General features: G+C 50.2%; 1 protein-coding gene across 1 annotated transcript in view; it reads right to left on the bottom strand.

Annotated features, from left to right (window-relative positions):
• Window positions 1-3,136: 3,136 nt before the first annotated feature.
• Window positions 3,137-16,305, bottom strand: part of PLXNB1 (plexin B1) — a 37,149-nt gene continuing 23,980 nt past the window's right edge. The window contains exons 19-36 of the mRNA XM_088528192.1: window positions 15,875-16,117; window positions 14,950-15,126; window positions 14,469-14,617; window positions 14,010-14,110; window positions 13,065-13,282; window positions 12,735-12,913; window positions 11,894-11,960; window positions 11,204-11,350; window positions 10,536-10,713; window positions 8,044-8,147; window positions 7,455-7,539; window positions 6,843-7,009; window positions 5,648-5,808; window positions 5,285-5,432; window positions 4,576-4,640; window positions 4,415-4,490; window positions 4,028-4,102; window positions 3,137-3,552 (exon numbers count right to left, since the gene is read on the bottom strand). Coding sequence (XP_088384318.1) covers window positions 3,448-3,552; window positions 4,028-4,102; window positions 4,415-4,490; window positions 4,576-4,640; window positions 5,285-5,432; window positions 5,648-5,808; window positions 6,843-7,009; window positions 7,455-7,539; window positions 8,044-8,147; window positions 10,536-10,713; window positions 11,204-11,350; window positions 11,894-11,960; window positions 12,735-12,913; window positions 13,065-13,282; window positions 14,010-14,110; window positions 14,469-14,617; window positions 14,950-15,126; window positions 15,875-16,117 — 2,445 coding nt within the window. The 3' untranslated portion in view covers window positions 3,137-3,447. The remainder of the gene's footprint in view (window positions 3,553-4,027; window positions 4,103-4,414; window positions 4,491-4,575; window positions 4,641-5,284; window positions 5,433-5,647; window positions 5,809-6,842; window positions 7,010-7,454; window positions 7,540-8,043; window positions 8,148-10,535; window positions 10,714-11,203; window positions 11,351-11,893; window positions 11,961-12,734; window positions 12,914-13,064; window positions 13,283-14,009; window positions 14,111-14,468; window positions 14,618-14,949; window positions 15,127-15,874; window positions 16,118-16,305) is intronic.

The following is a 16,305-nucleotide window of genomic DNA, read 5'->3' as shown; positions in this document are numbered from 1 at the left end:
TAAAGAAAAAAATAGCTGTCATGTTTATCAAAAAAGCTAAAAAGCTTCCAGCAGCAGCCTGTGTTGGCCCCCAGGCAGATGAAAGCAAGTGCTCTCGCATCCCCATCTCGTGGGTGCCAACTCCTCTCGGTCACGCCAACAGGAGACAGACACTGAAGTACACTAACAAATACATCTCTTAATACTGATAACTTCATTTCTCTGTGTTTCACCCATATCACGGTGCACACAGGATTCTTTCCCTGACTACAGTATAAAATCGTGATCGTGCCTGTCATCAGGAACATCTTTTTTTACTAGAACAGCGACATCCCATCGCAGCACTCGCATCCTGCAGGACGAGGACGGAGGCTGCGGGAGGCACCACGGGCCCCAGAACCTGCTACCTGCAAGAAAAGCTCCAGAGAGGGAGTTCTGTGATCAGCAGCAGCGGCCACCTCCAGAGTGACAAACCAGTCAGGGGACCAGGCAGAGACTGGAAGGATCATGAGAAATAAATAGTCTTCCCTATGAGAGGGAACTTTATTATAAACACTGCTTTGTGCAAATTTAAATGCAACCTAACCCTGTGATAGGAATGGATTTTGCCACACAAGAGGGGCATGGACGGAGAGAAATTGGGCTGTGACTGAACATCCAAGCTGATCCCATCAAGAGGATATAAGTGTGTGTCCACAGCGGATGAGGATGCTGCTTTCTACAACACCAAGGACAGACTGGCCAAAAGGACTGAGCACAAGCTTGAGATGTTAAATAATAGAGCTAAATTTAAGTGATTTAAGTTTTGATTATTGCTGTAGTAGAAGTGGACGTTCACAGGTAGACTCGGAACAGAAATTGTTTCCAACATCCACGAGCGCTGCTGAGAAGCAAAGGGGACGTGGAGCCCACCTGCTCTAAGGCCCAAGTCAGCAGGATCTTCTGCTCTCAGCAGTTGCATGGGACTGGAGCTGGCAATGCCAAAGAGGGCCCTGCAGGACCCTGCGACCAGGAGAGACACCTTGATTCTTGTTACCACGATCCTAGGAATGTCCCCGAGTCTTCCTGCCTTTGCTGAGGTGGATCCAGAATTAATCCCCACACACTGTGCCAGGAAAGCACAGGGATAACATTGCAGGAATGGGGCACACGGGAAGGGTCTGCAGAGCCCTGCGCCGCAGGGGCCAGGGGCTCCTGGCAGATACTCGGCCGCTTGGAGAGGTCGCACGCCAAGTCCTGCCGTGCAGGCGGCCTGCCTGTCACCACGGGGCTGGGACAGCCCTGTGCTGCCACCAGCTGTTTCTCCATTCCTTCATTTACCTTCGCCGGCCTCAAACCAAGGAATTTCCTATGGAAGCAGGCTTTATGGAACTGCCTTCTGCGGTGCTTTCTCCCCGCTGCCAGTGCTTTCCTGCACCTCTTTTGGGCTCGCTGGTAGCTCCTCGGACATGGCTGAGAGCAAGCTCTGTGTCAGAGCCGCTAGGCTCCCACGGGCGCTCAGGAAGGAGAGGCCCCGACTCGGTGCCCACGTCGGGGGAAAGAGGCAGACGGGCCCTGGCACCGCTTTGTGTGTGGCAGCGGCTGCTCCACGCGCCGGGGGACACGGGTTGTCCTCTGGGCACTCAGGGTTTGGGGGAGCACCTGGGAATAGTGGCGAGGGAGACTCATAGGAGAGAGCAGGTTTCGTGGCACAGGGGGTACAGAAGCAGAGGCAACACTAGCTCAGAGCTGTATTGCCCAGAGTAGTTTCCCCATGCACAACACTCGCCCCAGGGCTGAGCGGGCAGGTCTGGGGGTGCTGCTCTGTGCGATGCAGATGCAGGGACACGATCCGAGCTGTGGTCCCGCCTGGCCTGTACCTGCCAGGGCAGCAAGGGATGGGATGTGCACAGCCTGACCCAGGCAAGCAGGGCAGCAGCCCACGTGCTGAGGGCAGGACCTGCTTTAAAATAGGAGGTCACTCCTGAAGGGCAGAGGGACCAGCCCGAGTGCCTGAGGGCTCTCCAGGAGGGAATAGAGAAGAGCTGCCCAGCAACAGCCAGCGACAACCTCTGTTTATGCCCAGCTCCAGCCTCTCCTTCCTCATTGAATCATGTCCCTTTGCAGGATACCTGGTGCTCTTGGGGAGCAATGTGGTTGTGCTTCATGGCTTGAGTTCACAGCTCGCCAAACCACCCTTCTATGTGCCGCAGCAGGAGAGTTTGGGAAGTGAACCTGTGGACAAGGTAAAGCAAGCCTAAGAGCAAGCCTAAGGACAGAGCTAAGCCTGGAACTGAGCTGTGGGGAAAGCGAGCTGCTGTTATGACAGCGGAGACATCTGAGTTATCCCTGCAGACAAAGCAGTGGAGAAAACTTTGCTCCAGTGCTGACAGACGTTTGTCAGTAGAAGTGCACAGAGATGCTTCTCCAAGAAAAGCCTTGTCTCAAAGCCACAAAGTTAAACATTCTCCTTTAGCATTTAAATACATTATCTTTCTGAGGGTATTTACAAGTCCAGTTTAGAGCAGCAGAACAGCTAGACACCAAAGGGAGGGGAAGTGGCACAAGGCATTTGTTGTGCTTTCCAAGGAGCAGGGCAACTTCTGGCCACAGGGAACCAGGGAGACGGAACCAGAGCGGGGTCAGTGGAGGCTGAGGTGGGCCAGGCAGCCTACTCCTCACATGCCAAAACTGTCCTGAGCGGGACGGCGAGTGTGCGGTGTCCAGGTCTCTGGGCAAGCACGTATGCTGGTGAACGCGTTACATCCGAGCGGGCTTTGCACACAAGCTGTTAGAGACCAGAACGTGGGGAGCAAGATCCTTTGCTATCGCGCTCTCTCCTTTCTACAGCCAGTACCCAGAACCAGAGGGAGCGTTTCTCCGAGGACGCTTCTCAGATGGCCCTACAGTAGTCGTACTCACTAGTCCACACAGCTGGAGGTCTGTACGGGTGTACGGAGAGGTTAGCTCAGCCAGCAGCCTGGGAACAGTCTCCTGTGTCCCTCCTGGTCCGGAGAGAGGCCTCGGGGAACCAGCAGGGCTGCTGGGGCACCACAGCTGGTCACAGCTGCAGCGCTAAAACGAGCGGCTGCAGCAGGGGAGGCCCCAGCACTGGCTGTGGAGGCCGAGGCCTCCATGGACACGGTGCTTGGCAGTGTCACCTGGCTCTTCAGCGATGTGGTTTGGAAACTTGGCACATTCACGTAACATCTGCAGGAAGGAGCTGTCTGGTCCCCCTGACATTCTGGGTCAGAGGAAATCAGAAGTTCTTTTTTGTTTTGTTTTGCTTTTAAAAAGAGAAAACTGTAAAAAAAAATATTCTCTGAGATGCAAGGACGCTTGTACTTGGTACTGCCTTGGCTGTCCCTGTTCATGTCACCCGCCGGTTCCTCGGAGAGCCTGGTTCCAATGGCAGCAGGACACCTTGTGCATAGCTAGGACGAGCACTGTCCCTGTCGAGCCAGGTGAGAGCATCAGTCTGTCTGTGTGTCACAAATCGGTGACTTTATTCTCCACAGCTGCTGCAATCTGTTGCAGTCTATATCCGAGCTGCATCTTCTGCGCCGTTGGGTCTTCTTCCAAGGCAGTAATGATCTGCAATGAGACAGAGCTCACTGGCAGCCCTTCTCCAGCACAAAACACTCAAAACCTCAGCTCCACGCACGTCTACAGCACGCAGAGGAGCACAGTGCAGAGGGCACAAAGTGGGGTCCCGTAGGCGCAAGACGAGAGCAGGCATGCAATAGTTCAACTTAAATGTATGTTTAACCACAAGTATTCCAGATTAGTTCTAATAAAATATAAACTCAATATTGGAAAAGGAATGCTAGACTTATTTGAATTTTTTTCTAATTAATTTAATAAAGTCTTAATTTATTTTTAACTGCATTTCAATTTTAAGTAGAACATTTAGATATCGGAATCAAAAAAGGAATAGTCCAGCTGCTTTTAATTATGATTTTTTTTTTAAATTGGATGGGAAGCAGAACAAGCTCCCAATATTAACTTAGTGGTTTACCAACCCATGACAGGAAAGAAAAGAGCATGTTTGTATCTCCTGGAGACTCACCTGGTCATAGTACTTATTGATGTATTTGTACAATTCATGTAGAGCCACCAGGGAATTGAGGTCACCTGAGTAATTCTGAAGAGAGAGAGTCAGTTAGCCAAAACCTCAGATCTCTAATAAAACTGTTCCTCCAGATTCTGTGTTCTCAACTCAAAAGGGATTGTGCCAGTCACTAAACCCAGCACAAAGCATCAGGAAAGGGAACTCACTAGGCTTCCTAGTGAAAGAAAAGTCACAAAAACTCCTTGCCTTGAAGCCTTGACAGTTTTTTCTTAAGCACTAGCTGGGCAGAATCATCTGGAATATCTGATCTTTACACTGCTAACTTTCTAATATATGTGCAGGAAAGAGGCTAGGGTGATTTCTGAAATAAATATCCGTATTTACCCGTGACAGCTCAGCCAGGGCAGAGTTCATCTCCTGGTCACTGGCAGAGATGGTTTGACGAATGTCTGCATAATACCTGCACAGGAGTGAACAGTGAACAGTTACTGCACTGCTCCTCCTCGTCTCCTCGTTACTCAAGCCAACACTCGCTCACTACTCACCTTTCCACCATCTGCTTGTAGCGAGGAATGTCCCGGGCATAAAGCAGCTTATTGATTGGAGAGTCCTTGAATAGCCAAAGCAGAATTAGTCACAAAACGCCCCTCTTCACCGTGCTGTGGGCTAACCTTAGCCCACTAGTCTGTACCACTCACTGAGGGCAGGGAATTTTTGTCCTTTCTAGACAGTAACACAGTCTGATAAATCACAAGACAGGAATGTGAAGGGACCTCTGCGATCTCTAGTCTGGCCTCCAACTTGAGGTGGGGCTGAGTGAGATCATGTTTTCTGCATCTTTGTCTACCTGAGGCTTGAAACCTGCAGTGAAAGCAGAGACCATCCCTATCCCTGATGACTTGTGCAGGGCTGCTCCTCCCTCAGCAGGGAGGAAATGGAAGGAGAAAGGTTTTCCTCCTTGCTTTCCTCCAAAGGTCTCTAGATCCAATCTGTCTTATAACACCATCTACCACAACCAGCAAGACTCCAGTTCTGTTTTTCAGGCAGCTACAAGGCTACAGTTAAAACATCTCAACTTCTGCAGCAGGCTAAACAAAACCAGCGCCTTCCTCCTCTCTTTACAGCAATCCCCATGAATCATTTCAATGCTTGAGGGACACATGGGAGCAGGGGAGGGACATCAAGGTGACATCACTGCCTCCGTGGGCAGCACTGCTCGGACTGTGCTAACCATGCTTTTATCTCCCTACTTACCCTCCCCAGCTTATGGTCAGCAATTGTACAGGAGTCCATGAAGGTCTGTGCAATGACCAGGAGCACAGCATCGACATTATCCGACGTCTGCACGTCAAAGACAAACTGAGGGTTCTTAATGATGTTGATCCAGAAGCGCAGGGGTAGGCTGCAGAGAAGGCAAATGTGACAGGACATCAGAAAAGATGAAGGCCACGGTGCTGCACATGCTACTGTTTTTCATTTCCTATCTTTCTCCTCTCAACAAAACCCACTTTTCATATTGTGCTTTGCTGTCTTGTATCTCCTGTTCTGCTCCCCCTCAGTGCTGACCAAGGCGGCTGTCACCTCACGACTCCCGCCGGGCCCGTACGAGCCCCGTACCTGTTGGTCTTCCAGATATGGATGGTCTCGGGGTCTGCGATCCCGTAATGTATTGCCTGCTCATCCAGCAGGTCAAAGAAGTATTTGACAGCCAGAGGGACGGGGCGGTTGGTACTGAGGATCACCTGGAACAAGTCATCCACAAACTTCTGCAGGGTCCCCTGTGGAAAACCAAGCAGTTAATATAGGCTGAAGAAAGCAGGGAGTCCAGGCCTCGGGCAGGTCACCCTGTTCTGCTCAGCAAGCTCCACTCACTGGACCAGAGCTACCTGACATCCCCTGCGGGGAGCAGGGAAGAAGAAACAAGGCCCCAAGAGCTTCCTGGAGCAAGTGTAGGGAGCAGCATGGATTGAGGGCACATGGAGAGAGGCCAGATGCACCGAGAGCCACTGCAGGGTACAAGAGCAGGTGACAGGGTTTGCTGCAGAGGAGAGCGCTCTGCCACACGGGGGAAAGACACTGAGCTGAAAGACTGAGCAGCGAGGGGGGCTGTGGACCACCAACACCAACACCAACCAGACACAGGAATGAGAAGAGCTTTGCTGAGCACCAGGAGGATGCTCAATACCGCGGACAGAACACGGCGCTGCCTGGCCGGGTCACTGCGCTGCTCCTCAGGGCAACGTGCTGCTGCCAGCAGGACACTGCGGGGAACCTGCGTGCTGAAGCAGACGCTTTCTCAAGGACAGGGCACTGAAGCACAGGTTTTTGGTCATTTGTTTTAAACCCTTACACTGAAGCAAAACAAAAAGGGAATGAAAGGGGGCATATGCCCAGTTTATGACCGCGGCTGAATCTGTACATAGCAGCGTGTGCTGTTAGCACCACCTTGCTGCAGCAGGTGACAGGTCAGGCCTACCCTCTTGGTGCTGGAAGGGACAGAAGATGGGCAGACGTGGCAGCCCAGTGGACACTGCTGCCTGCGAGACTCTGCTGCTGACCACAGGGCACCTGCATTTTACAGCGGGACCCACAAAGACAAACGGTGTGGGGACAGGGATAAAAATCATTTCACACTCTCCTAGAAGCCCTGCAAAACCTACTCCATTGGTAGGAGCAAGAGGTGGGTACTGTGGTGCTGGATCTAAGGAGAACCAAGCAGCAGTGCATCCACCTACACACAGGGGCTCTATGCAAACCCCTGCAACCTGGCAGGGGGCTATGAGGGGCCAAGATCTCCAGCTGTGCTTCTCACCTTCATGGAGAGCAGACGTGTCAGGTAGATCTCCGGGATTGCCTTGGCTCGTTCCCTGTCTCGCAAGCTCCCTCGGCGGTGCTTGGGGAGCTCCGGCTCTTCTGTTGGTTTTACCAAGTGCCAAAGTTTTATTCCACCTTCATCGGCATCCTCCAACATTGGCGTTTCTGAAACAAAACAAGTGTTTGAGACCCACTCGGAGACCACCCTCTGCCACATGCTCTAGCTGCCTCTGCTTGAGCAAGGGGTTGGACTAGATGATCTCTACAGGCCTCTTCCAACCTCAACCATTCTGTGATTCTGTGTTTGCAGGTGAGAAGAAAGCAAGATTTCAGTGTGAAAGAAACACCAGCAGGAAGAAGCCCCTGCATTAGAAAATTCCACCAATTGTGCGTTTTCATGCCAGTCTCACTTTCTTCTGCTTTTACAATCTTTTGCTTTTCTCTCTTCTCACCCACCCAGTAAGATTCCATTGCCTGGTGACACTGTAAAGGTTCAAACTGCCCAGCAATTTTCTCTAGCAGTGTTAAGCTAGGGCTATAGCACGAGCTTTGCCCCACTAGCTGGCAGGTGTTGGGAAATCATTTTATGAGAAGGTGACATCCGACTCACTTTCTCCTGGGATGTAATCCTGATTTTCCCTATGGATATGCTTGGTCAGGCGTGGGACCAGTGCTACAGTTGCTCCATCGGGCACCTGCTCACAAGCAGAAATCATAATTCAAAACAGGAAACATCATTCAAAACATTTCCCACCAGTACAACTGGCAAGGGCTTGTAGAATATAAGAGATTATGAACACGCTCTGTGTTACACACTCTGTGAATTAGAATTATTAAATTCTGATAATTTCCAATCATTAGAAGTAGTGACAGAAACAGGGTCTTTGGGTACCACCACTGGTATTGCTGATGCTGGGAGAACTAGATTAGAAAAGCCTGGGGCATCCAGAGCCACGAAGATGGCAACACTGATCCCTGGCAGGGGCTGAGGTCATTCACATCCAGAACACACCGTGACAAGGTACAACTCATTGGTGCAAGGTAGTTAAAAATTACTTCCTGATGCCATCAGCTGTACCACGGCTGAGCACAGCACCCATCTGACAGCAGCCCAGGAGAAGCCAGAGCCACGAGCAGAGTGTAACACTGTACAGAGGGTGAGGTGGGAGCCAAGGCAGGGGAGGACTCCATGCTCTGACCTTGTAGTGCTGAAGAGTGTTCAGGCGCTTCCAGGTTCCTTGGACGACGGATGTCACGTCCTCATCAGACAGTATCAGGTGACCGGCCAGCCCTGATCTCCACTCTGCAATCAAAGCACAGTAAAAGGATGAGCTGTTTCCTATGGAAGCTGAGGTCTCTCTAAACTCTCCCATGCTCCAGTCTTGAGCAGCAGAACCTTCATCCAGAGAAAACTAACCCCACACTCAAATAAGACACGTTGTAGGAAAAGGCATTTTAGCCATTATCTGTATTGACCTCACAGCAGTATAAGGGGTTGGCCAGAGTGCCTGAAACTTCCCAGCAGCTTTTCTTGTCCCCCAGAACTAAGAAACTGAGGTTTCCTGAGCTTTCAGTGCCAGGAGCACTGGGGAAGGGGCCCCGCAGGTGTATGTTCCTCTCCCTGCCTGCAGTTCCAGGTTTTGTGCTGCCACAGTGCTCAGGAGTTAGAGAGAACACCAACTTAGCTCCAAAGCTGCAGAGTTTGACAAGGGCACATTATGTTTTCAGCCCCCATTTCCAGACAGAAGATGTGAACACCCTACATCCATCCAGGACGACCCGCGCGCCGGCGGCCTCCCTCTTGGCTGCAGTCATCCCTTCCTGCCCTGCCAGCATCTGAGCCGATACAAACAGGGCAGCAACTTCTTCCCCTAAGGAGAAGGTGAAATGCAGAGATGTTCAAAGGTGAAATAAGATTGGGGATGCCAGCACGTTCCTGAGATGAAGTGCACCAGGCTGCAACGCGGCAAGAGGGGAAGGGCACTGCATTGCCCATCAATTAAAAGCAGGAATAAATAGTCGGATTTGTCAATAAAGGGAGGCCACCAGAAGAACCCCATAGGAGTCCATGCTGCTCAACACTCACAGATGACCTGGAGCAGAGAGGAGAACAAGAACAGTCTGCTAATGGTATGAATTTATTCCTGATACTGAAGACATGGCTAAGTGCAGAAGGATCCCACAATACTGACTGACTAGTTGCTAAAGTACCAGATTACTATTAATCAGAGGAAACAATTGATGAAACAATTCATATGGGAGGCAAAATCAGAAAGAAGAGTTATATATATAACAGATTAAAGTTGCTTGAAAACTTTATCAGGAATGAGAATATGAGGTTATAATAAAAAGTTCAATGAGAACATCAATTCAGCACTGGTTAGAAAAGCAATCTGAATGTTAAAATGTTTCTGTTAAAAACAGAAAAAAAGGTCACATCATCACTATTCCACTCCAAAAGCCATTGGTCTGGCACATATAAATTCTTTGTAGTTATTGGTACTAATATTTTTAACTAGTTACTCAGTAACAAAATTTCCATCTGGAACTCTTCATGTATCACTTCAGATTTGACTGACCTGAATAGAAATCACTTGCCACTTTGGTCTATCTGCCACCTTGGAGAAGGACAATTAGCAAAAAAAAGTCTGTAGACTTCCAGGTCTTAAGATCAGAAAGCCTTTATATATATTTTTTTTCCATTTATAAAAACATCAAGTCACATCTCAACTTTCCTCTCAACAAGCTGAACATGCTAAGCTTTAAAATTCTACAAGGTTTGTTTTTCAGCCTCCGGATAATTCAAAATTCTTTGCACTTGCCACATTCTCCTGGAAAAGCAAATGCCAGGATCTGTGTCTAGCAACAGGCTTGCCTCAGCACCGCATCAGGGAGATCATCCTCTTGCTTTGACCTGCCAGCTCCCCTGTTTCGCACCCCCTGATCCTTGTTAATCTTCAGCTGTGCTGTTTCTCTGACAGCAGAAGTGAGCAGGAGCCTAGAGCAGTGCTGAGCGCTCCCAGCTGAAGCTTGGGGCAGCCCTCCTGGTCTCCCAGGTGTCTCATGCAGCACTGGCCAAGTTCATCAGCACTGTCAGACTGCGGCCCTTCAAGCATGGGTCAGACCACGAGTAGGCGCCCACATTCCTTATTATCAGCTGTTTCCCCAGGACATGCTCATCTGTAAACATCACCGCTGTTCAGAAACGGTTGAAGAACGAAGAAGAGGGAGAGCAGAGTGTTTTTGCCACCTCAGTGAGAGTCCTGACTCTCATTAACCTGCGGCCTGGATTCTCCCTGGCTGATGTTGCTGTGACTTCACGGCCAGCAGCCAGTTCATGACCATGGCCTTGGCCCTGTGCTCCAGCCTTCCCCTCCCTTGCATGCTCTGTGCTTATTTTCCTACATCCCCTTGTACCACCCGCTGCCACAGGCCAGGCCTGGCAAAAAAACCAACACCGTGTAATCAAAAAGGCCGGACTGCAGCTACCTCTGCCCCAGCCCAACCTCTTGCTTTGATCCGTCTCCAAGACCATGTCCCGTTGGGTCCAGCCAGAGCACGAGCCTGTTGAGCCTCTGCGCACAGCACAGAGCCACCAAGGTCACACACGCCAGGGCGCTGTGCACACACAGCAAGGGGCTTCACCCCTCCACTTCCTCACTGAGTTTTGGCACCAAGGAGTTCTGCTCACCGAGGTCCAGGGTGTCTGGGTCTGGCCGGTGACAGTACGGCGTCCCTTTGTAGATCTGATCTAGGATCTTCTCCTTCACCTGTGTTATGGTGTCACAGTCCAGCACCTTCGCAGAAACCCCTTGCGAGTCCTCTGCCCCTCCCGCAGCAACTCCTGCTTGTGTCAAAGCATTTAAGGTCTGAGGAAGAAAAGAAAAGGTCAGAGCCGCTCACCACCATACAGTTACATCTGACACATTTGCACCTTTGATGAGCAGCTCAGCATTAAGGCAAGTTAACAACTAGTCCTGTCATTGGAAGAGTCTCAGAGAAGCCAGCACCACAGACGCGGTCCTCAGTCTTGACTCAAGAGCTGGAAGCCAGTTTAACAGGGCTGGGGAGAGGCTTCCACATGTCATCAGCGATTTTGTCTCCTTATATTCCAGACACTGAGCATGGCACTTACACAAGATTACTGTGGTGATACTGTGGTGATAGCTTGTATCAGCCCAGGGCAGAACTGCCTGATTTATCAGAACTTTTGTTCATCTACAGTATGTGGCTCTCTGTGCCCTGCGATAAAGGTGGCTCCTGGGAGGCAGTGGCACGATGCTGCATTTCTGCCTCAACAACAGGAAGAGAAACATTCAGCCCCGTCCACCAGAGAGCCCAGAGGGAAGTGGTGCTTACCAGGGTCCGGTATTCCAGGTCCTCTCTCAGGAGGCGGTTGTCATTCAGGGTGTATTTGGCTTTTCCTGTCACCCAGTCAACAGGCCCCTTGTCCACTTGGTGCTTGATTCCTCGAAACAGCATGTAAAGGGGCTCCCCAACAGAGTCCTGGTACAGAAAGGAGGGAGTTTCATGCAAGAGAACGTCACCTTCCTCCCTGACCAAAGCCCAACAGCTTGGAAACACACAACAAATCCAAGCACAAGCAGATTTGAGGGCACCAGGTGATACAGCAGCTGCATCTCTGCAGGCAGAGTCCTCATCAGTAGCTCCTGCATGGACCAGCTAACAGGCTGGACCCACAAGACCAAGGGATTGCTCAGTCTCCACGTGACTCTAGCCATGACTCTCCAGAAGGGGACTCGGATCAGACCATCTTCCCCCCCCACACACACCAGCCCCACCAACAGGTCTCACGTCGGGAAGATAACGGAGCTACCCTGAGCCCTCCACAGCCTGAGTGGGGGGACTGGAATCAATGCTCTCTGATTTAAGCCCCTCTCCCTGGCAGCGAGCAGCCCCAGCTCTCATCTCCACACCCTGAAACAGAGTGACCCTGGCACTATCTCAGTTAGGAGGTGGCATAAAGCAGGGCCGTGGTTGTCTCCCCTCTTCTGGTCCCTTAGCCCCACAAAGGCACAACGGGCTCACCCTGACGAAAGCGTACAGGCAGATGGACATCCAGTTGGTTAACAGCTTCTCCACTACTGTTTCTGTCCTGAAACAGAGCACGAGCTTGGTCACAGGACAGCAGTGCTGAGGGAAGGTGCACGGCAGGGAGGGAAAAGGGGATAAAGATGACTATCTGTGAGAAAGGAATACACCGAGGGATCAAGCAAAGTGGCCTTAATGGACCAATAATGCTAATGCTCCTGACCTCGCTCCTTATTTGAGACATGTTTTAGCTTGAAGGAGGCAAGTTACACAAGTGAAACATGTCAAGCAAGCAGGGGACTAAGGCAAACGTCTGGTAGGTCTCAAATCAGTGGAACTTGCTCAGATCAGAAGGATGTGCTGGATGGGAAGCTAATGGGGATCCAAACACAGGAGCTATTTCAGTGTATTTGCTAAGCATGGAAGCACTACAAGCCCAAGGACTCTAAATAGTAAAATAAGACTAGCAGAATTGGTAGAGCCTCAGTATCTGAACACAAGGAGAGAGCTAATACACAACAACTTCAGAGAAATGGGCACTTGGGGTGGGTAACTCCAGCTTCCTACTCTTCTCAACCCTTCCCGCTCTCTTTTCTCTGCCAGTCGCTGGCTGGGATAATGAGGATCGCTGTCTCTCCTCCCTCCTGTTTCATGCACATCACTTAGACACACAACGGACCTTCTTCTACATCCCAGGCCACAGTGTTACCCTGTCTGCAGGGTTTGCTAGCCAGGCAGAAAGGCTCCATCCCCTTTGCCATCCCCCATGGGAGGGGAGCCAGGAGAAAGGCTCCATCTCCCATGTAACAAGGAGCGGGACCACAGCTGGCTGACTCACCTCCGCAGCATCAGCTTGGGGTTTTTGGCCACATACTGCTCAACAAGGTCATTCAGGAGCGTTTTGAGGATGTCAGTGAAGTACTCCAGCTTTCCATGGAGCGACACAGTGAGCAGCGAGGCTACATAGGCCCGGTCTCTTGGAGAGAAAGTGCGCTGGATTTCCAGAGTATGTATGAACTGATGGGGAGAAAGAGCTAAGTCATTGTGTGAATCCCCTGAAAACAGGGCAGTACAACTACTGGCTCAAGAAGTAAACCGTGCTATAGGGAGGGGATGAACTTTGATGAACAACCCCTGCTTCCTGCAGCCCCTCGGGCAGGAGCATTACCTTGGTGAGGAAGAGTTTGCTGTTGAGCAGATTGGAGAGCTGGACCAAGCCCTGCTCCACAGTTTGCCTTCGGCACTCGGGGATGTCCAGGTCTCTCTGCAGTGGTGATTCACGGTGGCCCGGGAAGAAAATGCGCTCTGCATAGGACTTGTAATCCAGGAAGGGGATTCCTGTGCCCACAAGGTCGCTTGTGAGGTCCATCATCTCAGTCATCAGGTCTGAGGGAAAGGAAATGCCAGTGATGCTGACCACAGGACAGAACAACTAGTGGTAACGAGCATGAGGTTAGTGTAACCAGGGCCATGTGGTGAGACTGAGGAAAAGGAAGGATGTCTCCTCACAGGAAGATATTGGAGTCCCACTTAAAACTGGACTAGGCACTGGGAAAAACTGAGAAGGATTGAGAAGATGAATTGAGCCATTATTCTCCCTTACAGTTGGGGTCTGACTTCCAGTTTTACAGCTCGGAGGCCACTGTTCAGCAGGGATTGGTTCTGGCCCTTATCTACAGTAAAACAGAGCTCCTGCTCCTCTCTGCTTCCCACATCATGGGAGATCACAATTCCAGTCACTGTGCCAGGAGCTGGGGCACTAGAACTGTACGGTGCTCGCTGCTGTCATCAGTGAAGCACAAGGGCTGTGCTCATGGTGCAGTTTCAATAGAGGCTGGACTAGGCATGTGTAGGGTCTCTCCAAACGCGCTATGACCTTCGGCTTTTCATCTCTGGGGGTGAACAAGGGGGCTGTATAGATAAGACCATGCTCTGAACTACACAAAGGTTCTCACTGGCATATGGGGCAGCAGAATTTGGTTGGTATGGGATGGAGTTATTGTCTGCTCTGAGCTACCTAAACCAGGACAAAGGAAGGGGAAGAGAAATAAGGCCAAAAGAGGTTTCTCAAACTTCCCTACAGCTTCGAGAGCACAGGAACAATGTGACTGACCTGTGAACTCCTTTTTGCATCTGTCTCGAACACTTGTTTCTAAATTTTCCAGCTGTATTTGAACTTTCTTGTAATCCCGTAGAGCCTGTTTACTCTTCCTCCTGAAAGAAGCAGTAGAATAGTTTCCAGCAGTCCTGGCCCAATGCTTGTCCTTGCCAGCTGCTATATTGCTGCCAAAGACTGCAGGGCAATGCTCTTGAGGTGGTTTCTATCTTTACAGCATAGCAGACTGTGTTCTATAAACTACATGTGCCTCTTGGAGCACTCATGAGGCTCGTGCTGCAAGTGAACCAAAGGCAGGCTGCAGCCAGCAGCTGCAGCAGGCTCGTGTCTCCCAGAATTTGGCACAAAATAGAGAAAACTGGGATCCTGTTAAGTCCCAGATGTATGGGCTTTTCCACATCCACTAAATACTGTTGTACAGCAACTTAAGGATCTCACAACATCACGGCCTCTCACCTGTAGATGAAGACAATGACCAGAACAATCAGCGCCACGAATGATGCACCAACACCCAAGCCAATCTGTGCCTCCAGCGGGAAGGTGAGCTGGCTCTCTGTGTCATACTGCACTCTGCCCAGGAGGAAGTTCAAGTTCCCCATCTGTACCTGCAGGAAAGCAAATGCTAGAACATTAGCTCAGTGCATCAGACGAAGCCCATGGTTTTGCTGTTCTCCAGAGAAGCACAGCTGCATTCAGCAGTAAAAGCCATAACCCACAGCACAGCTCCTGGATCCAGCAGTACCACCTGTTTTAGATACTGCTTTGCACTTTTACGGGTAAAATTGGGAACACCACCTGCTCCCTGCCATTCCTAGCATTTCCTCTCACCCAGCAGTGCTTCTGCCTTCCCTCCATTTCCCATTCTTGCCTCCAGGTTGACCTCTTGCCTATGCTCTTACCGACATCACGATTCCTAGCCCTGCTGCTGGGTCCCTACCGTGAATTCCGGGAGCAGGTCGGTGCCCTCCCGCTTCGTGCGGTGCCGCGGAGCCGGCTGCTCCGAGGGGGGTTCGCAGTACAGGTGATTCCTTGTCAGTGTCTTCACCACACAGATTCCTTCCCCAATCATGGCCATAACTTCATCCTTGGAAATGGCCAGATCTAGATTTTCCCCCTGGAATAGAGATGGAGAAACATATCAGATCTGGAAAAAAAAAAAAAAAAAAAAAGGAAAAAGCAAGCTCTGCACTGCCCATTGCCCTAGAATAGATGGAGATCAACAGCATAGGATCTTGTTCCAGAGATTTGTTAATCTCTGGAAAGTTTCTCTTTTTGTGCCTCCCATCAACATCATGTCTATTCTCTCTGCCACCCACTCTCAGCCCCACTGGCCCATTTTTGCCCCCTGTACTACACCTAACTCCTAGTTCAAATTATCCAGCTTCTGTTTGCTTGCTTAAGCTTTCCTCTATGAGATTTGAGAGCTGGCGTCATGTTGGTTCCCTTCCAGTCTTCTCAATTCCCCCTCCTTCTCCAAGATGAATTCAATGCAAATAGCAGAAGTCTAGACATTTCTAAACTGGTATAACCTGGTAGTTTTCATTAGCACACAAAAAAAATCACTGGAGGAAGTGTGCCTCAGTGCAATCATTATCCTTCTCCCTTTCTATGGACCAGATAGCACTTTTCTACACAGACAACTACAGAGCCCTTTTCTATACACATAGAGGAAACAAGCACTAACAACATCTACCTTTTTGCATCGTTATTATGGAACAATTTTCCTACCTCCACCCAGTCTTCCTTACTGCTTTATGTTTTGTAGTACTTTAAAAGTCTGGATGCACGATCAAACTGACTAAAAACAGTCTCACGTTAGAAATAGATTTATAAGTCCGAATTCCAGCTAGTTTTTGTGTTACCTCCACAGAGATGACGCTTCCAGGCTTGTGGCGATACGGTTTGGCAGGGTCTTCAGAATTCAAGGGTTTTAGGATGGGGTTGACTTCATAAGAGAAGGGCATGGGATGGAGCGAGTTGAAATCAAAGCTCAGATTATCCAGAATAAATTCCAGTTTGATGTGAACACTCTGCAGGAGCAGGTTAATGGCTGGCGTTTTGCACAGGATAAGGTAGGAGGAGTTAATGAGACACGGTTCTTCAAACTAAAGGCCAAAGGAAAGAGAGCATTTAGTACTGAAACAGCCCAGCGCCGCTGCAGCCCTGCGGTGATCCCCAGCCCTTGGCTCGCTGGGGTCAGCTCACATCCATCTCACCTGCAGCAAAGCAAAAGCAGCTCTGCTAATTGTCCAGGGAAAACCTGAGATATGAGGAATTCTCTAGAAAAAGTCTT

The sequence above is a fragment of the Tinamus guttatus genome, unplaced genomic scaffold (genome assembly GCF_059628265.1).
Source record: "Tinamus guttatus ecotype Peru unplaced genomic scaffold, ASM5962826v1 Tinamus_guttatus_pri_ptg000307l, whole genome shotgun sequence".
Classification (NCBI taxonomy): domain Eukaryota; kingdom Metazoa; phylum Chordata; class Aves; order Tinamiformes; family Tinamidae; genus Tinamus; species Tinamus guttatus.
Note: the sequence above shows the minus strand (reverse complement) of the source record. Positions and strands in the feature narration are given on the sequence as shown.